The sequence below is a fragment of the Vespula vulgaris genome, chromosome 4, assembly GCF_905475345.1.
Source record: "Vespula vulgaris chromosome 4, iyVesVulg1.1, whole genome shotgun sequence".
Lineage (NCBI taxonomy): Eukaryota > Metazoa > Arthropoda > Insecta > Hymenoptera > Vespidae > Vespula > Vespula vulgaris.
In genome coordinates, this window is record NC_066589.1 from 520,418 (window position 1) to 545,857 (window position 25,440).

The 25,440-nt window shown below is 32.9% G+C and overlaps 3 protein-coding genes across 12 annotated transcripts; 2 read left to right on the forward strand and 1 right to left on the reverse strand.

The window, feature by feature from the left end:
• The first annotated feature begins 1,901 nt into the window (after window positions 1-1,901).
• Window positions 1,902-17,010, forward strand: LOC127063041 (disks large homolog 5-like). 8 transcript variants are annotated; one of them, XM_050992246.1, is made up of 13 exons: window positions 1,902-2,324; window positions 3,119-3,221; window positions 3,735-3,752; window positions 4,068-4,215; window positions 4,378-4,723; window positions 4,797-5,216; window positions 5,328-6,407; window positions 6,481-8,428; window positions 8,692-9,664; window positions 9,769-10,010; window positions 10,104-10,333; window positions 10,435-10,654; window positions 11,634-17,010. In XM_050992246.1, exons 2-13 carry the CDS (start codon window positions 3,179-3,181, stop codon window positions 11,738-11,740), a joined length of 5,775 nt encoding a protein of 1,924 aa, XP_050848203.1. In that variant the 5' UTR covers window positions 1,902-2,324; window positions 3,119-3,178; the 3' UTR covers window positions 11,741-17,010. The 8 variants fall into 8 exon arrangements, with proteins under 8 accessions (XP_050848203.1, XP_050848207.1, XP_050848205.1 ...); XM_050992248.1 differs by lacking the exon at window positions 1,902-2,324 and having other exon boundaries at window positions 2,331-3,221; window positions 6,481-7,163; window positions 7,281-8,428; XM_050992250.1 differs by lacking the exon at window positions 4,068-4,215 and having other exon boundaries at window positions 2,285-2,324.
• Window positions 17,011-18,268: 1,258 nt separating this feature from the next.
• Window positions 18,269-23,866, reverse strand: LOC127063055 (protein spaetzle 4). Of its 3 annotated transcripts, none has more exons than XM_050992328.1 (8): window positions 23,752-23,866; window positions 23,195-23,373; window positions 22,666-23,100; window positions 21,390-21,589; window positions 20,925-21,080; window positions 20,021-20,836; window positions 19,821-19,943; window positions 18,269-19,706 (listed from the first exon to the last, which is right to left on the reverse strand). In XM_050992328.1, the coding sequence occupies exons 3-8, from the start codon at window positions 22,681-22,683 to the stop codon at window positions 19,460-19,462; spliced, it is 1,560 nt and encodes a 519-aa protein (XP_050848285.1). In that variant the 5' UTR covers window positions 22,684-23,100; window positions 23,195-23,373; window positions 23,752-23,866; the 3' UTR covers window positions 18,269-19,459. The 3 variants fall into 3 exon arrangements, with proteins under 3 accessions (XP_050848285.1, XP_050848287.1, XP_050848284.1); XM_050992330.1 differs by lacking the exon at window positions 23,752-23,866 and adding an exon at window positions 23,558-23,718; XM_050992327.1 differs by lacking the exons at window positions 22,666-23,100; window positions 23,195-23,373; window positions 23,752-23,866 and adding an exon at window positions 22,051-22,482.
• A 90-nt stretch (window positions 23,867-23,956) lies between these two features.
• On the forward strand, window positions 23,957-25,323 carry LOC127063063 (sentrin-specific protease 8-like). Its single transcript, XM_050992342.1, has one exon. The coding sequence runs from the start codon at window positions 24,489-24,491 to the stop codon at window positions 25,140-25,142; it is 654 nt and encodes a 217-aa protein (XP_050848299.1). The 5' UTR covers window positions 23,957-24,488; the 3' UTR covers window positions 25,143-25,323.
• Window positions 25,324-25,440: the final 117 nt, after the last annotated feature.

Sequence of the window (25,440 nt, forward strand, 5' to 3'; positions counted from 1 at the left end):
TATACTTATCATTCAAATTTCTTCCTTCAGAGCACATTAGAGGTGCATATATATATATACACATATATACATATATATACACGTGTATATATGTATATATATATATATATATACTACACATATATATTATGAATACTTTGCTAAAACACCACGGATATCACTGCCTACACAGTATCACTTTGCAATTCCATCTTTGTCATTTATAAAAGTAATATTACTCTTGTTATTTTATTAATGTCGATAAAAATTGATAAACTATAATTTATTACAAATCACCGATTCGTAATATTTTTCATTGTTTTTTTCTAACAAATGATTTGAATCAAAATGTCGTTTTTAATAATGTATATAATGTAAAAATTGCGTTTCGCGTTATACTTGTCGTTCGGTTCCGTAAACGAGTTTCATTCTTATTTTTTTTTTTTTATTATTTTTTCCTTTTTTTCAAAAAATTTAACTAACTACTATCGTCTAGTGTGATTCTTATGCTGGCCTTGCAAAATCAAAGAAAGACGATTTATATTACAAAGAGGTACGCGTTACTACGTTTTGAGAGAAAAAGTAAGAAAGAAAGAGAAAAAGAGAGAGAACGAAAGGGAGAGAGAGAGAGAGAGAGAGAGTGAAAGCGTAACAGTGCGCATGCGCGAGAGAGAGAGAGAGAGAGAATACTATTGCTATAAATATATATTTTGTATTTAAATATTAATTATTCGAATCTAACTAACTGAACTGCGGATACTAATTATTCTCTGATACTAAAATAGGAAAATATATATATATTTCTTATGACTAGTAAGAGTATTCGCATTCTGTATTTTCTTGTTTTTCTTTTTTTTTCTTTTATTTTTTAATTTTTATTTTTAATTCTTTTTTTTTCTAATGCACAACTGTCGACTCGTATATCAACGATAAATGATGTTCACCAATAAAAAATAAAAACGATACAAATAAATTTTTCTTTTCTTCGATAGGTCCTTTTTTAATTTTTCTTTTTTTTTTAACAATGTGTCATTTACAAGATAAAAGAATTATTTAGGACGAATAAACTTAGAAAAGGAATAAGTTATCGACGGATAAACGTAATTTAAAACGTTTATTTATACCGATTGATCTTACAGCTCTACACTTTTTAATATTTGTTTACGCAAGTAGAAACGTTCAGTTTTTATTACAAAATATTGTCTTTCTAATGCTATTATAGTAAAATATATAAACAATGCTCGATCAAAATGTAAAGTTTAATGTATAAATAAACAGTTTCAGAGAAACGAATATTGCAAATTATGTGATTCATGTTTTCTTTTTTTTTTTTGATAATACTAATGATAATGATTACTCGTAATATATAAATTTGACGTTATTTATAAAAAAAGAAAAAGAAAAAATATATATATGTTATTTAATAAATATTATAAGATAATAAGAAACGCTCATACATAGTAACTTATCATAATAAAATCGATTTGTCGTTCATTCGAATTTATTCTTAGACGATAGGCGATCTTCTATGAAAGGTGATTTACGCAAGGCCAGGATATTAAAACTGCTTTGTAAAAGTAGGTCACCTAGGAAGTATAATTTCCCCCTAATTTTACACAAATTATTTCCAGATACCTCATGAAGGGTAAAAGACAAATTTATCCGAGGCCACTGAATGTGTCTCGTTAGCTGATATAAAAATAAAGTGATCCCTTTGACGAAACAAAAAGAAAAAAAAAAAAAAAAAGAAAAAAAAGAAGAAGAAGAAGAAAGATTACACTCGAAAGATTATTTAGATAAGCGTTATCAAAAATAGAGTATGATTCTTTATCTGTAACATAACAATGCTTTAAATTAATAAATAAGATAAAAAACAAAGAAAAAAAAAAAAGAAAAAACAAGAACAATCAATACCAGTACATAACAAAAGAGAAGAAAGAGCCGATCGATAAAGTCGAGATCTACTAGTATCTCACGATTTAAATTCCCCGCCGTAAGAATATTACTAACTTCTCAATAATTTCGAATTTGGGCGGGAAAGGGAGAACGCGTATGAATTTTATACTTCACTATATAACTACAGATTTATCATTGATAGACGAAACGTAAGAAGAGATGAAAAAAAAGAAAGAATATAGAATAATACGTATAAAAAAAAAAAAATTGCGTAAAAAGAGAGATCCTAAAAGACCGACGGAGTAACCCTTTTATTTCACACAGCAGCGCCACGCCCGACACTGCCCTCTAAACTGCATAGTCCGTGAAGTATGTTTATTACCGACAATACGAAATTGGCCGAAGTGGTAGACGAAAATGGTTAATTGTCAGGCTCGTTAGTGCAGCAGGTGAGCGATCAATTATTACGAAAATCGGCGTGTTATTTGTTCTCGGGATGTACGGTACAGTCGACCCTTTGAAAGTCTCGTGTAAAACAGAAACGAAGTACGATCCTTTGGACATTATCGCCATAGATTCATGGCATGTATCATTGAAATCACCTTTTCGAGACCGTTTGGTCTATTCGTTCCCACCACCCCCTCCCCTACCTCTAATCTAACAAAAGAATTTTTAATTTCTTCCATGGCGATATTAAAGCTATCTCCGTTATACGTCTCTACACGTTCAAGCACAAACTCACCTAAAATATCGATAATCTCGTGAGTATCGTTGAAAAGAAACAATACGCGCTAACCTCGGGACACATCAGCAAGACGTAGATTAATTTATTACGCCCATTCAGAAAACATACGTCCTCTCTCGTTGTTCCTCCACACATACACACACGCACACACATACACACTCGCGCGCGCGCGCGCGCGAACGAACGAACACATACATATATACATACATACATACATACAAAATACAAACACACACACACACATGCACGTATTAACACCGTGTCTTCTGTTCGTCGCGTGGAAAAAGTGACATGCATGATAAATTTCGATATACTCCAGTATGTGCGTTTGTATTGGAGCACCAGACAATATAGATGTGTGGCAGGTGCAATGTTGCATCCCCCTGATGCGCGCGACTACGTTTATATAGTAGCTCTAATGTCATACCGAAGGCTACTTCTTAGTAATTCACAAAGGGTTCACTCTTCCGTGAAGTACAGTATATGGGTACTTTCCAGGCGATACCTAGCACGTACCTTGCTAGAAAAATATTTGTAGAGACTTGGTGGAACGAGAGCATGGCTTCTGGTGCATCATCCTTGGGTAGCGCTGGAGGTAGTGGTGAGTTTTCTTTCTTCATTTATTATTAATTGTTCTAGCGTGAAGAAACATAACGATCTCTTTATCTTGATCTTTGTAACATCAAACCGCATGTATCTTTATAGTATATTCTTATTAGTAAGTAGTACGTGTAACAAAATTAGAATAATCTATAGTAATTACAAATCAGGCCGATATTCTTGTTAGAATTAAAACGATTTTGATATTGTTTGTAAAAAGTTTAAAGGATTGTTCGTAATTTTTTATTTGCAAAAAAAGTGATGAATCATGATGCTTATATGCGTGACCTAGAGTTTCTTTTCTGGTGAAAGCTGGTGAGACTTTTGATTATAATGTTTCGTCTAGTGGAACAAATAATCGTTCCTTCGAATCTTTTCCTCTGTTAATTAAGATATTACGTATTAATATTATTAGCTTGGAAAACTTTTCTTTCGATATTATATAAGATATAATTTTATTTAATAATCATACTTTATATAAAAATTGTGATATCTATCTCTCTTTATTCTCTAGATGGAGCAATAAATATGGGTAAGAAGCAAATTGACAAGATTTAATTTTTTCTGTAAGTTTTCTTTGTTCTAATGTTTGATAAAAGTATGTTTTAAAAATAGTCAATTTTGTTAAGTAGATGTCTAAAATTATATTCAAATAATTTACAAAAACTTTTTAGTATTTGCAAATCCAAAATAAATAATTTTTGTTTTCACGTTCAAAATATGTGTCTTTCTTTGTTTAACATATAAGCATGTCTTCTTTTTTTTTTTTTATTTTATTTTATTTTATTATCCCATATCCATTGTGTTGTGTTCGCTGTTTGGAATATACTTTCCACGTAACATGCAGAAAGAGACAATGGAGGCTACGGGAGCGTTGGAAATCCTGTTGGGAGTCCTGAATGTCGTACCGATTATGAGGGCTTACAAGCTCAGTGTGATAAAGCAATGCATCAGCTTAAGTTACTTAGGCATAAGCACTCCGATACTGTTAGACGGTTTGTCTTAATTTTGTTTTATTATTTTGTCCTCGCTTTAAGTTATTAAGTCTGCATGCTTAATTACGAGCATGTATACCAATCTTCATATTATAAATGTTAACAATAATGATTGTGTCCTGGCGTAAGTGGAACAAGTATCAAACGAATATCTTTTTGCAGGTGTGAACATACTATGAAAGAATTGGAGTATTATCGTGGACAACATATAGCAGTCATGAATCAATTAGAAGCGACGTCTCAAGAAAGTTCTGCTCTCCGTGGAAAGTATGGAGATTTGGTAAATGACAAACAGAGACTGGACAGAGAAGTGCAAGCATTACAGAAAGAAGTGTCGGAATTGAGATGTCAGAATCAAGAAGCTCTTGTTTCCGACAGCAACAATGGAGATATGAATCAGCATTATTTATCTGCGCTTAGAAGATATGAGGCCATCAAGGACGAATACGACTCGCTTAGAAAGCGATACGATGATTTAATAGCATCTCATTCCTCCGTTGTTAACAAGGTAATGAAAATATTTGTGTTATTCCAATGGTAGTGATCTATTATATCGAATAAAATGTTTACATTGAAATTAGTTGGAATTATCGCAAGAAGAAGCTGCAAGATTGAAGAAACAGTATGATGAAATTCTCCAAGAACGTAACACTGCCGTACGTGAGCGTAATGGGTTGAAACAACAATGTACCGCTGCTATAAGGCAGTGGGACATTGCGTTGAGGGAGAGAAACGAGTATAGAGAAGCTCTTGCTAAAATGCAGCAACAACACGAAGAAGCAGTGAAAGAAATTAATCAAGCTATGGTGTTACGTATGAAAACAAGCAAAGATATTAAGCGGCTTACGGAAGAAAGGAATGCTGCATTACAAGAATATAGTTTAATTATGGGTGAAAGAGATACCGTACACAAGGAGATGGAGAAACTTGGCGACGATCTGACCCAATCGTTTACTAAAATCACACATTTAGAGAATCAAAATAAACAACTTGTTGACGAGGTAAGCAATGCGTTTCAAACGACTATCTTTATTTGATAACTAATATATCCGATGCGTGTGTGTGTTGTATATAAATTTCCTATCTTTCAACATTTTCCTATCTTTTGTCAGAAAAAGACACTGTCCTATCAGATAGAAACTTTGAGGAGAGAGATATCATCTGCTCTTCAAGACAGAGACGAGTCTTTAAAGCAGTGCAATGAATTACGTCAAAAGTTCGGTGATTATTCCGAAGGTGCGAACAGAGACTACAAGAATCGTTTGGAGTTGCATTCTTATAACCGAGAACGAGACAACGCGAGCAAAGAGGCCGAACGTGAAACAAATAATGGAGATGCAAAGAGAGAGAAAGAACGTATGGACAATATAGACCAAGCTAATTTAGAATTAGACAAGCTTAGAAAATCGGTAGACACGTTGCAAGCCGAACTGGAGGAAGCGATACAAGAGGCAGAAGTATCCAAACGAAGGAGAGATTGGGCATTTAGCGAGAGAGATAAAATAGTACTGGAGAGAGAGAGTATAAGAACTTTGTGCGATAGATTAAGAAAGGAACGTGATCGTGCTGTTTCGGAATTGGCAGGTGCTTTGCGTGATTCTGATGACATAAAAAAACAACGAAACGAGGCTTCGAGAGAGTTGAAAGATTTAAAGGAGAAGCTAGAGTCTGGCGACGCATTGAGAGCAAGTGTCTTTGGGCAAGGTCTTGCGCATGGTCACGACAACACTATCGATGCGGAACCCAACGAGTGGGAAGTACTTACTATCCATATGGATTTGAGCAGACTCGTGGATACTGATCGTGATCTGGGGATAATGTTAGTGGGGGGACGTGATAATCCATATTACCCTAATGATACGGGTGTTTATGTAGCACAAGTTACACAAGGAAGTACGGCCGACGGCAAATTGAGAGTAAACGATTGCATCATACGTGTGAACAACGTTGACTGTGCCTCAGTATCTTCAAGAATGATATTAGAAACGCTACGTTCTTGTGCCGTGAGTCCGACAACGTTGACTATAAGAAGACGAAGATTAAGTAGAAGATCGTTGAGGACTATACAGTTACCTGTCGGGTCTATTCCGCATGGAATCGCTTTGGAGCTTGGTATATACATATCAAAGATATCACCTGGCAGTTCAGCTGCCAAAGATGGAAATTTGGCTGTTGGCGACAGAGTCTTGAACGTAAGTTGTATCTTCTCTTTCTCTTCTCCTTCGACTTAAGAGACGTGCGACATCGCGATTTGACGTTTTTCAGATCAATAGCAAACCGATGGAAGGAATCAATTCGGCTCACGAGGCAATGACTATCTTGAACGACAATACAACGGATGTATTAACGATCACCACGCTTAAAGGAATTCCTTTATCCTCTGCTACCAGTTCGGAAACGATGCCGATCAGTGGCAGTTTTGCATCGGAGAAGCAAAAGATGGTAAACAGTTGTTCGCAAACCGACCATGAAAGATTGATGTTGAAAACAACGTCGGACGACTCCGATAGAAGATACATTGGCTCGAACTTCGGAGACAGGAGCGTTTACAAAGTTTCGAAGTCTGTTAGCGGGGAAAAGCCAAGTGGGATAAGTAACGCTTGGGATAACATAAGAGAAAAGATCGATTTCGTGAGGGGCCGTAAACCTAGCAAAGATCGGGATGACAAGAAGAAGAGACATCCCAATTCAAGTCCAAATACGTTCGAACAGGAACAGGATGCGATAGCGGAACTCGATTCGGTTATAGAGAGTTATCACAAGAAAACGACTAACGGCGTACTGAAAAGAAGTAAACGTCGTGGGACAGAGAAAATGGAGAAAAACGGTGGTACATGGCCCAAGGCTAGAGGTGGCCCATTGATACAAAATGGTACCGGTACGATATTACATCCACGTAAAACGAAGGAAAGGCTACCACTGAGCGTACTTCTGAATCATCCGCCAAAGTATGATAGTTACAACTATAATCGTATTTCCAACCCTATCCCCCTAGCTAATTTCTCTAATGTCAGTAATCGGCATACCGTATACAAAGCCGTAGAAACACCGTTACCAAATTTCAGCAAATCGGGACAACTCTTTGGTCAGAAGTCCTTCACGCCGGCGGTACAGTTCAAGGATATTACGATAGATAAGAAAGTGACGATCGAGATTGAGAATACTGATAACAGGCTTAGCTCGGCTTTGGCGCCGTCCGAGACTAGTATCGATGTCTCTGTAAAGTCTGCTAATATCGGTCGAGACATGGACTACTTCGCTAAAAAGAAAGCACAGAAGTACGCTATGAGTAACGATAGCCAGGTAGAAACGTTGCAACATAATAGAGCGCACTCTCAACTCTATTCGGGAATTGGGTCATCGACTTCGTCCACTAGTGGACCTAGACAACAGCTAGCTGGTAATTTCTCTTTTCCCCCCTACACGCATTTGCATCCGCATCCACACCAGCAGAACTCTTTACCCTCGAGATATCCATCACCACCGTCATTGCCGTCTGCACAATCCGGAGAGTCTATAGGACTTCCCGATGCACGATCCTACTGTTTCGAGCCTCCGTATAGTCCGGGCCCGCAAACGGGTTTTGGTCATTTGCACACACCCTCCGTAGATTTGCATTACCACAAACCTCGTGCTCCACCGGTCGGCATGGCATACGATGTGCCAGCGTATACTCATGGATACGAAGGTGGTACGTTTCCAAGAAAAAAAGAAAATCAACGTTTTCGTATACCGTCCAATCCTAGTGTTACGTCAAAAAACAGTGTTGGCAAACTTTCGACTGGGAGTATAGAAAGAACGTCGGAGAGAGGCAGTCCGATGCCAACTTTTCACGTGGAGGTTCTCAGTCCTGGAACGGGTAATGGTAGTAGTACCGGAGGAACCATCAGAGGAGGCAGCAATAGCAAGAGATCGAGTATGCCAGATTATTGTTACTCCCAACCTCGACCAGCTCCTGGTGAACTACGCAGAGTTCACATAGACAAATCGGTCGAGCCATTAGGCATACAAATTTCTTGTTTGGAGAGTGGAGGAGTTTTCGTTTCCACCGTCAGTGAACATAGCTTGGCGTCCCAAGTTGGTCTTCAAATCGGTGATCAACTTCTAGAAGTATGTGGAATTAATATGAGGAGTGCTACTTATCAACTAGCTGCCAACGTTTTACGCCAGTGTGGTAATTCCATAACGATGTTGGTGCAGTACAGTCCAGACAGTAAGTGTTGTCTTAGTCCAGGCACTAAGTATTTTATCGACAAAAAACGCTAGCTTTCCTTCGTATATCTATGTACGGTATACGCACTTTATCGATGTCGCATGTTTCTTAAAATAAAAAGGATAAAGTTCTCTTCCTATCTTGCTGTTGTAACATAACTCTCTAGTGCTTCTTTGAATATATTTTACAACAGCTTCTTCATTATGATCTTCTCTTTTTTTTTTCTCTCTTTTTTTTTTCTTTTTTTTTTTTCTTTATATAAGAGTACAACGAACTTGAAGGATCAGCATCCTCTAGTTCTTCGGAAGCTGGTGGTGGAGAAGGTGGCACCAGAAGTGGCTCACCTACACCATGTAACAGTCCTGAAGTTCCAAGGAAAACGACCATCGAACCTTTGGAAAATGCCGAACCTGAACGTGACACTACCACCACTACTACTACTACTTTATTGAGTGTAAAACGTGCAGAACGAGATATCAGAAATTCTGCTTCGTTGGAAGTTAGGTCTACGCAAGAAAGAGAACGTGAAATCAGAAATTCAGCATCTTTGGATATCAATATTAGAAAACCTGAACTACGTAGTTCGGCTACTCTCGACAATATGCGCAATTCCGCGACTCTTGATACTTTACGTGTAACTGGGAGCACGCTGACACGTGCACAACTTAATCAGGCTGCGACAACGTTGCAGAGACAAAATGCAACTGTGAGGAGCCCGACGCAAGAAGAACAAAATCGTAAAAGTCCAACTCCAGGTGAACCAAGATATTTATTCATTGAAACTAGGAAGTGTTCTAACTTAGGTATATCGCTCGTGGGAGGCAACGGCGTTGGTATATTCGTTCATTCCGTGCAGCCTGGCTGTTTGGCAGAAGAAGCTGGCTTACGTACTGGTGATAGAATTTTGGAATACAATGGTGTAGATCTGAAACAAGCAACCGCTGAACAAGCCGCATTGGAATTAGCAAGACCAGCGGATAAAGTGACCTTAATAGCTCAATATTTACCACAGCGATATAATGAAGTCAAGGATAAACCTGGTGATAGTTTTTACATCAAGGCGATGTTTGATCGAGTCAGTGAAATGGGAGATAGTTTGCAACTTCATTTCAACAAGGATGATATTTTGTATGTGGATAATACTATGTTCAATGGTACACCTGGTCATTGGAGAGCTTGGTTGGTCGATCAAACAGGAAGGCGACAAACTTGTGGTATAATTCCAAGCAAATTCAAGTAAGTAAAGTTATGATTGGCTAATGACGATGCTTAAATGATAACTAACGTATATTTGTATTTCTTTTTTCTTTTTCTTTTTTTTTCTGTTTTTTCTTTTTTAGAGTCGAAGAAGAATTACTTTTGCGTCGATCTTTGGGAGATATAGAAACGGATGCTGGCAGACGTGGTACAACGAGCGCACGTAGGAGCTTCTTCCGTCGAAAGAAACATCAACGTTCGTCCAGTAGAGATAGTAAAGAACTATCTCATATTACCGGAGTAAATATGGGCTGGTATAGCGATAGTGGAACATTGAACGAGGAAAGTCTTCCAGCTAGTTATCAGCGTGTCGAAAGACTCGATTGTGAGTATGTCTCTGTCGTTATAATAAAAAAAAAAAAAGAAGAAGAAGAAGAATCATTATACCAAATATTAATATAATTAATCGTCCTTGTAGATCCAGCTTTAAGACCTGTATTAATAATTGGTCCTCTGAGCGAATGCGTTGTGACAAAATTATTACAAGAATTTCCTGGACAATTTACAAGATGTCTGGCAGAAGCTATGCACTGTTCTCAAGCGACACTCGAACAAGGCTTAAGAGACTCACTTTACGTGGACTACAGGAAGAAAGGAAGTTATTTCGAATGTACCACTGTTCAAGCTGTCAAAGATATTTGCGAAAAGGTAATTCAACGTATTAAACATTTCTACGAATCTATTAGAAATGTCTAATTTTATATATATATATGAATATATATTTAATAAAAATTATTTTAATACCATAGAGCACACACTGTATCTTGGATATATCAATCGCTTCTATCGAGCGACTTCATAGACATCAGATCTATCCAATAGTCTTATTGATCAAATTTAAAAGCACTAAGCAAATAAAGGAGGTAAAAGACTCAAGGTATCCTAGCGATAAAGTCAGCGCTAAGGCTGCTAAAGAAATGTACGAGCAAGCGCTTAAGTTAGAAGCTGAATATAGGCATTTTATTTCTGGTAAGTGAATATTTGTACACACGACATATAAACCCTTTCGCTCCGTTGCGTTTATAAGAAAATGTGACCGCTGTGGACATTGAGCTACATCGATATACGAATTGGTTACCACGTACGATAGCACTTTCTATTCTCCAAATTTTATTATGAAGTTTATATATAGTATATATAAATGTATATATACTATATATGTATATATATATTCAAATTATTTTTTTAAATAATAATAAAAATAATTTATTTTAATGTTCTTATTTTTTTTTTTAACCTACATATGATACATTTAATTATAGTACTATAAAACTGTACCAGCAGAAAATAAACAAGTAATAATCGATTTTTGTGTGGGAAATTTCAAAACATGCTAGGATAACTAACATAAACCAAATTAACTTAACTTTCGTCTTTTACTATTGCTATAAATAATATACATATAAAGAGATGAGAACTACACCATTCTATGTTGTATTTTCATTTTCATGTACAACACTTTCAATAAGACATTTTATATTGTTGATATCTCTTATAATTTCAGAGTTAATTATTGTTCAACTTATCATTATCTTTCCTATATATCTGTATTATTTCTTTAAAAAGTTTTCAATGATATTTTACTAATGACAATTTTATTCTGGTTGAATATTGATAAAGACAATAAATAAAAAACATATTATTGTCCAAAAATACTTCAATTATTTCATGATAATCAACTATCTAAAAAATTCAGTATTACCAAATATATGACAACAATATCTTATCTAAAAAATGTAAAATTCATTATAATATGGCTTATATACATACACATTTTATACGGTACCATTCACTTTTCAAGGTCGTATGTATAACCTCTTCGTACCTGATTGGTAGGTCATAGAAAACAATCGGATACGAATATGTACGTCCTTCGGAGCGAAAGAATTTATACAGAAACATATTTATATAAAATTTATATAAAATATTTGATTATGAACAATTTCAGCTGTGATCCCAGCAGGAGTGAACGTTGCCTATATATGCACACAAGTCAAGGGAGCCGTCGATGATGAACAAAGTAAGGCACTTTGGGTTCCACGAGGACTTCCCTGACATCAGAGGGGGGGTCCCCGTAAACCACAGTGGAAATCAATATAATTCCACCAGGGGGCCCTTACGTCGTGCATGCTTAAAGAAAAAATTATGCTTTCGAACATTTTTATTTTTGGTCTTTTATCGAAAAAGATACATACATATTTTCTGAAACTCGTTCTCAAAGATTTTCACTTATCGGTCCCATTTTTGCGTTCGGTCTCACTTTTGTGTTGAATTAATATTTCATTGATAATAGAAAAATTATCAGGGTTTGTTTATTTATTTATTTATTTATTTTATTTTATTTTATTTTATTTTATTTTATTTTTTTCGTTTTCTTTTACATACGTAATTGCGAAAGAAATGATCTCGTAATAACATCACACACAATTTTAAATGTATATAAATGATAACTGTGCATATTACTTTTGAATACAAGTTATTAAAATAATGAAATTATATGATGGGACATTTTTGTTCTTTTTTAATTCATTACTTTGAGTTCTGGTTGATTTAAAAATGTATTGGAAAGATCGATTTAAAGATGTATTGGAATGATTGATTGGAAATTGTATTGAAAGGATTCATTGGAAATAATATTTTAGAAATTTTATCAGACCATTGATAGGCGAAATTTGATATCCGTCGTATCGTGGCCCGCTGATGGATGAATATCGATCAGACACACAATCGTTTAGTTAAAAAATCAACTGCTGTCGTGCCTGCACCCGTTGTTATAAACTCTTCGAATCAATTTTAATATCTGGAATAGAAAAGAGTGATTGAAAAATGAACTTTTATAGTTCATAGTAAGGCTGTACAAACAACATGATGTATTTTATGTTGAGAAAGAGATACTTATTTGTATATAATTTATCTAAACAAGATTACACAATATTTTCTTATTAAGTATTAGTTAATAAATAAAAAGTAGTATTAGATTATATTTTAAATAATATTTATATGTGCTTTGTGGTCGTGTGTGTGTGTATATATATATATATATATATATATATATATATATATATATATATGCAAATATTTATATATGTATATATATACATATACATACATACACACATATCTTTATTAGTTTATTATTTACATACATGTTGTTAAGTACATGTTGTTACTGAGTTGGTTTGAAGAGTTAAAAGTTGTAAATTGTTAAAGCAAGGAATTGATAGAGTTAATGGAATTGAATCGACACTCAGTTCCTGCTATCGAATTGTAAATAACTCGTAGGGAACAATAGGCATTGGTTATAAAAATGAACAGCATATTAAAACTCCTTCGTCACTTTTTAAACAATTGCAAAAGGAAAAAATAAATTATTTAATCGTCAATCGTTGAATCGTTAAAATGTTATAAATTTTTAAGTTCTTATTATGTGATTCTTATCGGACGAAAAGATATTTTATTTTTCTAAAGTTTCTTTTTTTTTATTTCGGAAGAGTTTTAATTAATAGTTTATAGTTATATTTTAGAGTTGTGATACGATTCTAAAATAATCAATGATTATATTATAGTTTTATCGGTATTTCCTTTTTAAGATGTGAGTTATCGTATTAAGTTCGTATTATTATGATGTTTTTAACGAGCTTAAGACGCAAGATTAATTATAAATGCAAGTGATAATTATTTAAATATATTTTACGTGTAATCGTGCAGTGTACTGAAGTATCTAAATCCAGATGAAATTGATACAAAGATATTCTTTGATCGTATACGTCTGATTTAAAAATGCAATCAAAAGGTATTATTAATTAATTTATATTTATTATTTACTACTTTAATTTAAAAAATAAAAAATAAAAAACAAAAAGAAAGAAGAAACATTTAATTTCTATTATTTCAAATATTCTGGATATAGATACAACTTTCGTCCATTTTAAATTTAACGATACGTTCAATGTATCTATCGTATGATTATGTATGTATGATGATCGATTATTTAAAAACACAAACATCCATGTGTACCCGTAACTACTTCGCGATCGAAGCTAGCATTTCTTAAAAAATTAATGGTTGTTGATTGTTATTGCTATCGACGGGCTGCGAAATCGATTTTCATTGACAAAGAATAATGAAGAAATTATTTTTCTATGACATATTTTGAGCGGCTCGAACTTTCTTGAAATCGAAGAATATATATATATATATATATATATATATATATATATATATTATTTCAACAGGAATATCATTTAAAATAATTAACATACAAATCGTATATGATATACAAAATTTTTAAACAAACAAAAAAAAAGGAATAGGAAGAAAAGAAAATAACCACAGAACACAGATATTGATTTATGTGAAATTTAGTTTTTTGACGAGACAATATTTAGGCATAAGTTACAAACGAGACCAAAAATTAAAAGAATATTTTAAACTAATTCATAAGAAAATAATAATTACATTTATTCTTATTATAGAGCCAGCAAACTTAACACAGAGTTAGATATAATTTTTGATACAACACCGAAATGATCAATGATCGATATATAATACCACGATATAGAACTGACTTGGAATATAAAATAATTAGGGGCCAAGTATTCTCTCGAAAGGAAAGTTACAATTATTTGCTTTTTGTAATTGAAAGCCTCTTCATAAACACGGACAATCTAAAAATTAAATTTAAGTCCATTTGCATAAAAAATATTTCTTAGAGAAAAACAATGGCTCTTTTAAGCATAATTATTTTACTTTGATTATATTTTTTCTCTAAACTTTATCCAAAAAATGAAAATGAAATATTTTCATTAAGATTTTATTGTTATATAGAATCAACAAAAAAGGCTTGCTTTCCCTCGTATTTAACTTCGGTTTCAAGTTTTGCTCAAATATGTGCCTCGCTAAAAGAAAAATCACATTTTCCTTGTCACTTTCGATATAAGGAAAGAAAAAACAAAAAAAAAGAAATGAATCGAGGGCTAAGCGAAGCGCAAAATAGTATCAAAGAAGGAAAAAGAAGGGTAACGTGTGATTATGATTATTCTCGATCACAGTACTGTGATATGTATAAGATTACTATTTCGACGACATATCAACTTAACAATTCTATACGTATATATAAATATCAATATATGTATATATATATATGTATGTGTGTATATATACACATATTTATATACATACATATACAGTATATTATAATAAATGCATATTTTCGGCAATACTTATATTTAGATAAGTATATATAGATGTCGTGTATTTAATAACACACTTTTGATATTTTCGCACTTAAAGCACACATTTTATATATAAAATTGTTCGACACATACACACAAGTGCGTACATTATGAAAAAGAAATGAGAATTATTCGTCTCATTTTCAACATGATTGATTGCAATCAAAAGAACAAGTGAACAGAGATACTTGTAAAGCAATATATATATATGTGTGTGTGTGTGTGTATGTACGTATATGTATATATATATATATACACCATATATATTGGAAATTATAAAAAATATTTATGAATAAACTGATATAATTTATTTTCGTCGGAAAATTCTATTAAAGCATAGTAGTCTCTGTTTACCGTAAACTTTGTTCACTTGGATCTCAAATATAGTAATTAGAATTTTACGTATAAGACATGATTGGTGCATAAGCCGGGTGCACTCAGAATTCACGTATGCAATAATAAGACGATACTAATAATTAATAATCATTGAAGCGTTGATGGTGATATATTATGTAGCGGAGAAGCGGAAAAAACGGCGATCTCGTTCGAATGATCATGCGATTGATACGACACACGTCGTTGTTATTGCGAATATGTATTCCGAACGTAGATCACGACTAGTCTTCGATAGTATTCTTCTATCTTCTATGTTAAATTTTTTAGCGATCATGTGTATATCTATTTCCTTTCCATTATACCCTCTTTTACCTTTTCCATCCTTCGCGTATCATACTCCCTCCAAAAAATTATCATCTGTGATCAATTTGACAAATTTTTATTTCCTTTTTATCCTTTCTTCGCGTTATATCTCTTCCAAGTCTTCCAATTGATTAAATCTACATAATAGTATTGCTATATAAAAAAAAAAAAAAAAGAAGAAGAAGAAGAAGAAAGTAATACGTTAGATATAAAACAGTTTTCAAATAATCAGGAACAATAGATATATGTTTCTATTTAAGAGGTAAAAATCGGCCCGTGAAAGAGTTCGCATTTTTGAAAGAAATGTCTTGTTTTTAATTTTACATCTTTTTTATTACCTTTATTAGACCGCGCGCGTTCCTTAATTGTAATATGCGGTGTAATAATAATATAAATACGTCAATAACTTTTGCAGGCAAAAGTAACGGGTAATGAAATGATGATCGATGCCTTCCTGGCGATGCACCGAAAGATTTCAATTTGTTACAATTTTCACGAGGTTTGATACTACGAAATGTATTATTACTAATTAGTGATAACAATCCATAGAATGGTCTCTTAGCGCGAACGCGAACTATAGCGAATTATTTAAATCGAATCATTTGTTATTAGAAAGAAAGAAAAATCTTTGCAATTTAACTTAGTGCAATATTTTTATCGTCGTACGATGATAAATAACTTTGTTATTGAAAAAAAAAAAAAAAAAAAATTATAAACGGAAATATGCGTGTCGCAATTAAAACTAAACCAATGGAGTTTTAATTAACAGTATTTGGATAAATAATTAAGATGAGATATTGTGAACTCCGTCGATTATTGTGATTATTATCGTTTACACCTTTTTATATTTATATCGCCCAGTTATCCCGATATCCATTGTTCCTAATATCAGGATGTCAAAAGGGCCTTTTATATTCTTTCATCACACTTTGTATTCGATATATTATTATATCATTATTTAAAGGAATATATTTTTAAAGAGTCATAAATAAGCAAGGAAATTTTCTGAACGTGAAATGATTTGTTGTTCTTAAGATTATTTTCTTGTTTTATTATTTTTCTTTTAATAGCCAATTATTGTCTTCCTATATTTTTTCTTCCTGCCATACACACACCATACACACGTATACAGACATAACACACACATATTATACTGCCTGTCAGATCCTTCGTTGTTCTTAAAAAAAAAAAAAGAAGTAAGAAAAGAGAGAAAAAGAAGAAAAAAAAATAAAACGTCGTAGCTTATAATACGAAATCTCCGCAATAAAATCCTGCCTGATATATTGAAACAAACAAAAAAATGATAAGACAAAAAGAAAATGAAAAATGAAAAAAAAAAATATCGTTGAACATCATCGTGATACGTACAATCGTAAGAGAACAAAATTGAAACACAATTTTTGTAATTAAGCGTCTTAAATACCTATCCTTTTTTTAATTTCAACGATCTTGAGTGCACAACATTATTTGTATCCTTTGGAAATAATGAAATATTCCTTTATCCTTTGTATACATAAATCGAGATTTATATCAATAAGCATTTTATCTTCTTACACAATTAACTAGATATATTACTTATTTATGCGCCGACTTCTTTTATTCAATGTTCTTCGTCGAAGCATACTAATTCAGCTATACATATATATGTGTATATATATACATATATATATATATATATGTGTATATATATATATTTTCACATACATATTTACATATAGTACCTAACCGTTACTCCATGCGTACTAAAACTCCATAAGAAAAGTCGAGAAAGAAAAATACCTTTATATATTTTATTCTTCGATCGGATGAACGTTTAATGAATATTAATAAGAAGAAAAAGAAAAAAAAATAGCTTGAGAATGCGATATAAGGGAAAATTATTAAGCTACAATGAAACGTAAATATTTTTTACGACGTATACTTCATTAACGGAAAGGTTCACTTTATTTATCCGCTTGATTTTATTATAAACATTTTGTTAATCAAGAAACATATGCTCTTATGTTATCTTATCTTACATACTATTGCGAGAATAATGCAAAGCGATTTACAATATATATATATATATATATATATATATATATATATATATATAAGTTTTCTTCCTTCAAATATTTTCCCTGCAATGGTTTTGATACCAAATATATTTTAATCTATATTTATAATTGTATTTCTATTTATATATACACAGCTTCTTTATACATACATGCGTATATTGGATATATGTGTGTATATATCTATATATAAACAATATAATATGTACATACATGTATTACGACGTGATATTAACGACTTTAACGTCACATATTATTATTATTATTATTATTATTATTATTATTATTATTATTATTATTATATATTATTATTATATATTATTATTAATATTATTAATATTAATATTATTATTATTATATCATATCATACGCACGCGGATAAACATATATTTATAGAAAATATATACACCTGTGTGTATGCATACGTAACATTGATCAATGTACGGTAATTATTTGATATCACTGTTGCGCTATTTTGGCGTAAATAAAGTCATACGTTCGAGAGAACGTGAATGTTCATCGTTCGTTATTATTTTTCAAAAGTTTCTATATATTATTTCAAAAGTTTCTTTCGTCATGTAAACATACACTTATAATTTCTTTTTTTTTTCTTTTTTATTTTACATAAAGTTATTATGGCAAGCGTAATTTTTAAAAATTATTTGGATAAATTATTTCTTTTTTCTTTTTTTAAATTGTTGAATAAAATTTGTAGAATCGAATCCGTTTGCTAAAAAATGATCGATTGTTATACGAAAACTGAGTAAAATTATGAAAAAGAAAAGAAAGACTATTTGCAAACAGAGTTGTGAGTAAATCATGCGTTAAGTTAAAGCAATTTTTTTTAAATGCGTTATTATACTCGCTAAAAGGCTTGATAAATATCAATTGATTATATCTTTTCAAGTAATTACGAATAAAATTTCTGTATTGGCTGTTATTATATATATATATATATATATATATATATATATATACTTATGTAATCATAGATAATTAAGTCGACGAATCGCGTGCAAGCAAAATACGCGTGTTGCGTGTATCTATAAATGTATATAAAATCGTTTAAACGCAAATAATTATTAATAAATGAAAGTAACGAAAGATGTGTGTTGTTTTAAATCATTTTACTCACGAGCCTTATACTTCTTTTTTTTTTTTAAACTACGTAACGAGTATTATATGAGAAGATATTTGTTATTGAATAGTATATCTGTATGTGTATATATATGTGTGTATATATATATATATATATTAATGTATTATGTGTGTATATATATATATATATATTAATATTTGTTGTAAAACGATCGTATTGTACGCTTGTACTTATTTTGGTATTAATTATAATTAAATAATTACGTTAATAGTTAATAATTACAAGTTAGTTAATAGAAAATCATTATCTTATTTGTCTTTACCGAGAGTATAAATAAATCAAGTACTTTCGTTATTTGCGTGCGCGAATAAATCTAAATTTTTATACAAGAGCGCTGCTAAGGTATATGCAAATTTTGTGCGTTTATATATGTGTGTGAATATAATATATATATATATATATATATTATATATCATGTATCATATATATATTTTTTTTATACAGGGTGCGTCATTATGTGAACCAACAAAACAAACTGCTTCACTTTTTCTTACTTTTCTTATTAAAACAGTCTTTTACGTTTAATTTGTTATAAAAATCGATTTCGTAGTGAAACGATATACAATACCTAAACTTCGTTGTATACCTTTTTCGATGACTCACTATGTATATTTTCTGTCATTTAATATTAGGAGAATCTAGAACGAGGTGGCTGCACCCTCAGCCTTTGTTTTTGAGTGCGAGGCGATCGCGACGTAACCCGAAATTCAAGAGGCAAGTCGTAACAGCGACAAACACAACAACTTGGAAACTTGAACCAATCGCTGAATATGCCACGACACTCGTTATTGGGATCGTAAGCTAAGAGTCTATGAAGTCTATACTGCTGTTCGCATCTGCATCCATCCCTGCAGTACATCTGCTTGTTTTCGTGTCTATCGTAAAAAAGAATTAAAAGAGACTCATTTAATTAAAATCTTTCTTTTCCAAACGAAAGAGTGAAATGTAACAGAGAAAATGAAGTAATGTTTGATATTATTGCTACTTACGTGCACTTCTCCCAATGGACGTATTGTTCAAAAGGATAAAGATTAAGCAGAGCAAGTACCTCGCCTCTGGTATTATTAGCCCAGAATGGTGCTACCACTTCTTCTTTTACAGGACAAGCATTTCTATAACGCATAAATAAATCTTTTTTTTACATCAAGTTAAAATCATTAAATGAATCCACGTTGATAGGAATACTCACACTCCACGGAGTTTCAAAACAGGTTGTTCCTGTTGCTGATCCTTCGCAGCAACGTCCTGATAAAGCTGACCTTCCATATTCACCGTTGCTGGTCTCGTCGACGGTCTATATTCTGGACGCGGTCTGAATTTCTGTTGATCGTCACTGACAAAGGTCTCGTGAATAGTCGTCTCTTTGCCTACGTCGAAGGAATCTTCAGTGAAAACTGTTGACGAAGTTGGCGCATCCAAACTCTCAATATTCGAATCATCCTCGATGTCCAATTCTGGTACTTCCGTTTGTTCCGCTGGCTCTTCCAACTTGTCCTTAACTTTTTCATCGATCTTCTCATCTATTCTATCAACTTGTCCGGATATCTCGTTGATGCTTAAATTCTGCTCGCGAACGATTTGCGAGTGTGTAACTGTTTCGTTCTTCTCTTCGACTTCGTTGTCTACTTTTTTAAGTGTCGTTGATTGTGTACTGTCGATCTCTTTCGTAGTAACATCAACGCTAGATGACGAAGCTATTGTTGAGGCAACCATAGTCGAGGTTACCGGTGTAGTCGTAGATCCCATGGAAGATACTATCGTACTCGATGACGTTGTCGTACTAGTCGCTGAAGAAGTCACCATTGTTGTTGTACTAGTGGAGGAACCGTCGGTCGCTCTCAATCTGCTGTATTCGTTCAGTTTTGGAAATTTACCAAATCTCTTGGTCGTAGGATCGTTGAAGGATCTACTAGTGAAACTACGACCTCCATATTCTTCATCGTCGACTCTTAAAATCCTCTCTTCGTCTTCTATCGGATCAAACTCATCCTCGTATTGATATCCCCTATGAGTTATCGGCAAGATAAATATATTAAAAATTCACTAAATCCTTTTCGTAAATTTTTTCAGACATTTTATATCATGATACTTACCTAGAGTCATCGGAGAAATGATGATAGTAATCGTCATACTTTAATTCGATATCGTTCTTCTCAAATTCTGCCTTCAAGACGTTTATATATTTTTCATCGCCGTACATACGCCTCATCAGACCTTGATTTTCTTGTACAAAACGACGTACGGCGTGCCTACGAACGAAATAATCGAACGGACGTTAACGAATCGTTGACATTTGTATATGTGTGTTCTGATAATACGTCGAACGAAGGCATAGTAAAATTACGTAGTCGGATCGCGTACGGCTCATATCAAATTCAATAGATGAAAAATATGTGTTGCGCTTGCGAAACACTTTCTTCGGTCTATCTATGTCAATAGAAACTTTGAATAAATCGATTTGGTAAATGAAAAGAAAAAGTATGTTATATCAAGAGTTATTTTCAAAAGTTATTTTCATACATATGGGGTATAATAAAAAGATAAACAAAATAAAGTACCAGGGATAAGAGCTACCAGCGATTGTACACCAGCTTTGCCGGCGAAAGTCACATGGAAGATTAACGATTGCAAATGCAATTGTACGTCCTGCACGCGAATATGGTTTGCTGCACGCTGATGATGCGTCGTATCCGAAAGTACTTGGACCACCACCACCACCACCATTTCCTTGACATCTCACTAGCTGCACTCTGATCACCTGTAATTACGTCGTGTATAGGTGTATGTGCGTATGCGACGTATATAATATACCAAATAAATGATGAATAGTAATCGAATGTCGGTCGTTGATCAGATTAACATATCATTGACTAGTTAGTACGATCCCGTTAATGCTACTGGCTTCGTGTTGTCGTTACCACGTGCAAGCGGGATCGCAAATCGAGTCCGAAATCTCGACTCGATCAAGAGTTCGATCGACGGATATTGACCGACCGGTTTTCGTAAAACGAGTTAAAGATAATAGGGCGGAAGTTGATGCATTACAGTTAATGTAATATCTTGAGAAAAAAGATACAGAAGGAAAGGAAAAAAGAAAAAAAGGAAAATGAAAAAGACGTAAAAGAGAGAGAGAGAGAGAGAGAGAGAGAAGATTCAAAAGATAAAAGAAAAAAAAAAAGATTTGTTCTTAAACCCGAAGACTCGTGTTAATGAACTCACCTGGAGAAGAAGTAACGCGATTAATTTCATAACTCGCTTAGTTCGCGGCACGTCGTTTTGGACGTTTTATTTATTTTTATTTTCCTCTTTTTTCTTTTTTTTTTTTTTTGTTAAATTTCTTTTTTTTTTCTTTTTTTACGAGCGTGGGCCCCGACACAATCAACGTCGTGGTCCCGCTTATGGCCGACTATCGATTTCACTGACAGTTTATCGGCACTTTGACGAAGCAAATAAAATAAAAAGGTGTGTATATTAGAGAAGAAAGCTCGAAGAGTATTCGCGCGGACTACTCGCGAAGGGTAGAGGGGCTCGTGGCTACATGACAGCACCTCCGCGTGCGAAGAGGATGCTTTCATTACTGGCCTCTCTCTTCGCCTACCTCGAGTCTCCTCCTCGTTCTCTCGTCACCCACCGCCCATGCAACGTGAACGTTCGCTTGGAAAAAGATCGCCCCTCTCGAGGACGAGGATCGACTCTTCTGTACTCGTGAATCCTCCTCGTGAAAGAGAGAGAGAGAGAAAGAGGTATCTAAAGAAGAAGAAGAAGAAGAAGAAGAAGAAGAAGAAAAGGGAGGAGAGTCGAGCAAGACGAGGAGTAGGTCATCGTCGTTTGTACCGTTAGTTTCGCTACCATTGATGTGTGTCACGGGGGCCTGACAGTGACGTAGCAACAAACCACGATGGGACTTTGACTTCCGGCGAACGCAACATTTTTTTATTCTTTTTTTTTTATTTTTCTTTGCATCTTCCTTATCCTATGTTGATCTTTTCTTTCCTCTTAATTTCATTTTCTTTTCTTTCCATTTATTATTGATGAATGATCTTGACCTTCCACAACATCTCTCTCTCTCTCTCTGTCTCTGTCTCTGTCTCTGTCTCTTTGATATAAGCAAACGAGTATACCTAGATCTATCAATCCTTCAACGTTTGAATTTCTTTGAAATCATTCTACCATTTAAACGTAAAACTTGATTATCTCGTATTGACAGAAAATATAAACATCTTTTTTTAATATCTCCAGGTTACCTACGATCCTACTACGTCACTGTACCTGTAATGTGTTTATAGAGTTAGAAAAAGACAACGCAGTCACTCGTAAAGGCGACTTATGTCTTACAACGAGACATCTCGCATGTTCCACTAACCTCGAAACCACTGTCACTGATGCCTCTTTCACTGAATTTCCTCGCTTTTGTACAAAGGGGGGCCTTAACAGACCCAGGCTAAACCCTCGTTAACGCCTCGAGCTACGACTTCATCCCCTCTATCGATTTCTTCTCTCTCGATCAATCTTTGAACATCGATGAACATCTTTCAGAACTTCCTGGAAAATGAAAAGGAATTTAAGACTAATAATGCTTCTTATTGAAATTAAAAATTAATTAAAAATTCCAACTTAATATTTTGTAATTATTTCCTTTAAAAAAAATAAAAAAAAAAAAAAACAAATCTTTAAACTTTCTCTTTAATTTCATTTCAATAAGTATATTTAAACGATCGCATTTTACTTTGATATTTTTTATTGCCTTTTCTTTATCTTCGAGGATATATTTTGAAATATCGTTATACTGATAGAGTTCCGTTAGAAAGATATCAATATTATCCGATGATGCGTGTGAAAACAGTCAACTTTATAATAATGTTATCTAATTTATATCGAATAGAGCGTGTCTGTTATAAGCATCGACAGCATAATTTATACCTCTAGGATGCATATGTTTGTGAATTTTAATCTATTTGTCAGCGTATTTAAATGAATTTATTTAACTTGCTCATATTACACGTGTTACGTATCGTTCGGTGAGATAGAAGTTTTTCCTTTTTATGTTAAACCAAAACGTATGACTCTAAACTTAGCCATGTTCATTATTTAAAGCAGTGTTTCTCAACCTTTATAGAAACGTGTTCATTTGCATAAAATTGATAAAATTTTGATAGTATTAGACATATCTCGGTCTTTAAAAATTGTTTAACTTCGAAAGATAAAGTTGGGAACTACATTGTTTTGTACACAACTATGCTCGTATTATCGTTTCGATAAAGAAAATTTATGAAAATTGTTCAATTATGTAGTTGTTCAACAAACATTCAAGGATAATCCTTATTACAGATATTTATTCAACGAATATATTTTTCTAATTTTCTGTGACCATGGTCGATCGTTGGTAATGATTAGACTTCTTGTCGTACATTACGTAGTAGCGTGAGTCAAGCTGGATAATAATAATAACTAAAAATTCTTATAAATTACATTATAAATCATTTATGTATTACAAATACATCGTTATACTATTTCTAAAATTATCAATTTCATATGAACAATTCGTATTGCAATATTAAAATATATATGGACGTCTAATTTAAAACATAACCTTAAAGGATAACCTGTTTACAAATGTGATCAGTGGCAATGAATTAAATTGTGTTATTATTTATAACATGGCAAATAAAAATCCAAACGAAGTAGTATTGAGCTATCAAGATTGTCTACTTCGTAATTCTGATGTAGATTTACTGAAAGGTCAACATTGGCTCAATGATGTTATTATTGGATTTTACCTTGAATATTTAGATAATCATCTAAATATCCCAAATAAAAACGAAATACTCTATATTAGTCCGGAATTAACTCAACTATTGAAAATGACAGATCCATCGCAGTACGATATATTTTTAAAACCCATCGAAGCTCGTATTAAGAAATTTATTTTTTTCCCGTTAAATAATATGAATAGAAAAGATGTTGCTGGTGGCTCGCATTGGAGCTTATTAGTATATTCTAAGCCAGAAGAAACTTATTTTCATTTTGATTCTTGTCAAGGTACCAATGGATCGATAGCTTCAATCTTTACCAATAACCTCATGTTGTATTTTCATTGTAACAATGATAAAAAATTCATTGAAATGAATTGTCCGCAACAAGATAATGGATACGATTGTGGATTATATGTTTTATGTTTCACAGACATAATTTCTCGTCATGCTTTAAGAAATGGTAAAGTAAGAGATTGTAAATTAAATAACGTTAATTCCTATGTTAAGTCTAAACGGATGGAGCTGTTGTATTTGATTGACGAAGCAAAGAAAAAATAAAATTACAAACGTGTTAAACTTAATGCATACTATACGTATAAACGATTATATTCTTCCATTGAAATTTAATATATATAAGAAATTATATAACATTTTATAAAAAAAATATTGATGTATCTACTGTTATAAGATTATAAATTTTTCCAATAGAAAATATATTAATTTATCCATATATATCATATTATTACGTTTATTATTCTTGATAAAAACGCTGTAAGTTTGTATATAAGGTTTAGGATAATATTCGTGAGAGTATAATTCAAGATAAAATTTGAGATAAGATTTGTTTCAAAAGATA

Excerpts from the sequence above, each read along its gene's own strand:
- LOC127063055 (XM_050992327.1), bottom strand. The coding sequence starts at position 22,080 with ATGAAATTAATCGCGTTACTTCTTCTCCAG. Across the intron at positions 21,590-22,050 it reads TCGCGTTACTTCTTCTCCAG|GTGATCAGAGTGCAGCTAGT; the intron begins GTGAGTTCATTA and ends ACGTAATTACAG. Across the intron at positions 20,837-20,924 it reads CATTTCTCCGATGACTCTAG|GGGATATCAATACGAGGATG; the intron begins GTAAGTATCATG and ends GATAACTCATAG.
- LOC127063063 (XM_050992342.1), top strand. The coding sequence starts at position 24,489 with ATGGCAAATAAAAATCCAAACGAAGTAGTATTGAGCTATCAAGATTGT.
- LOC127063041 (XM_050992245.1), top strand. The coding sequence starts at position 3,104 with ATGGGTACTTTCCAGGCGATACCTAGCACGTACCTTGCTAGAAAAATA. Across the intron at positions 10,011-10,103 it reads GCGTGTCGAAAGACTCGATT|ATCCAGCTTTAAGACCTGTA; the intron begins GTGAGTATGTCT and ends TCGTCCTTGTAG. Across the intron at positions 10,655-11,633 it reads ATATAGGCATTTTATTTCTG|CTGTGATCCCAGCAGGAGTG; the intron begins GTAAGTGAATAT and ends GAACAATTTCAG.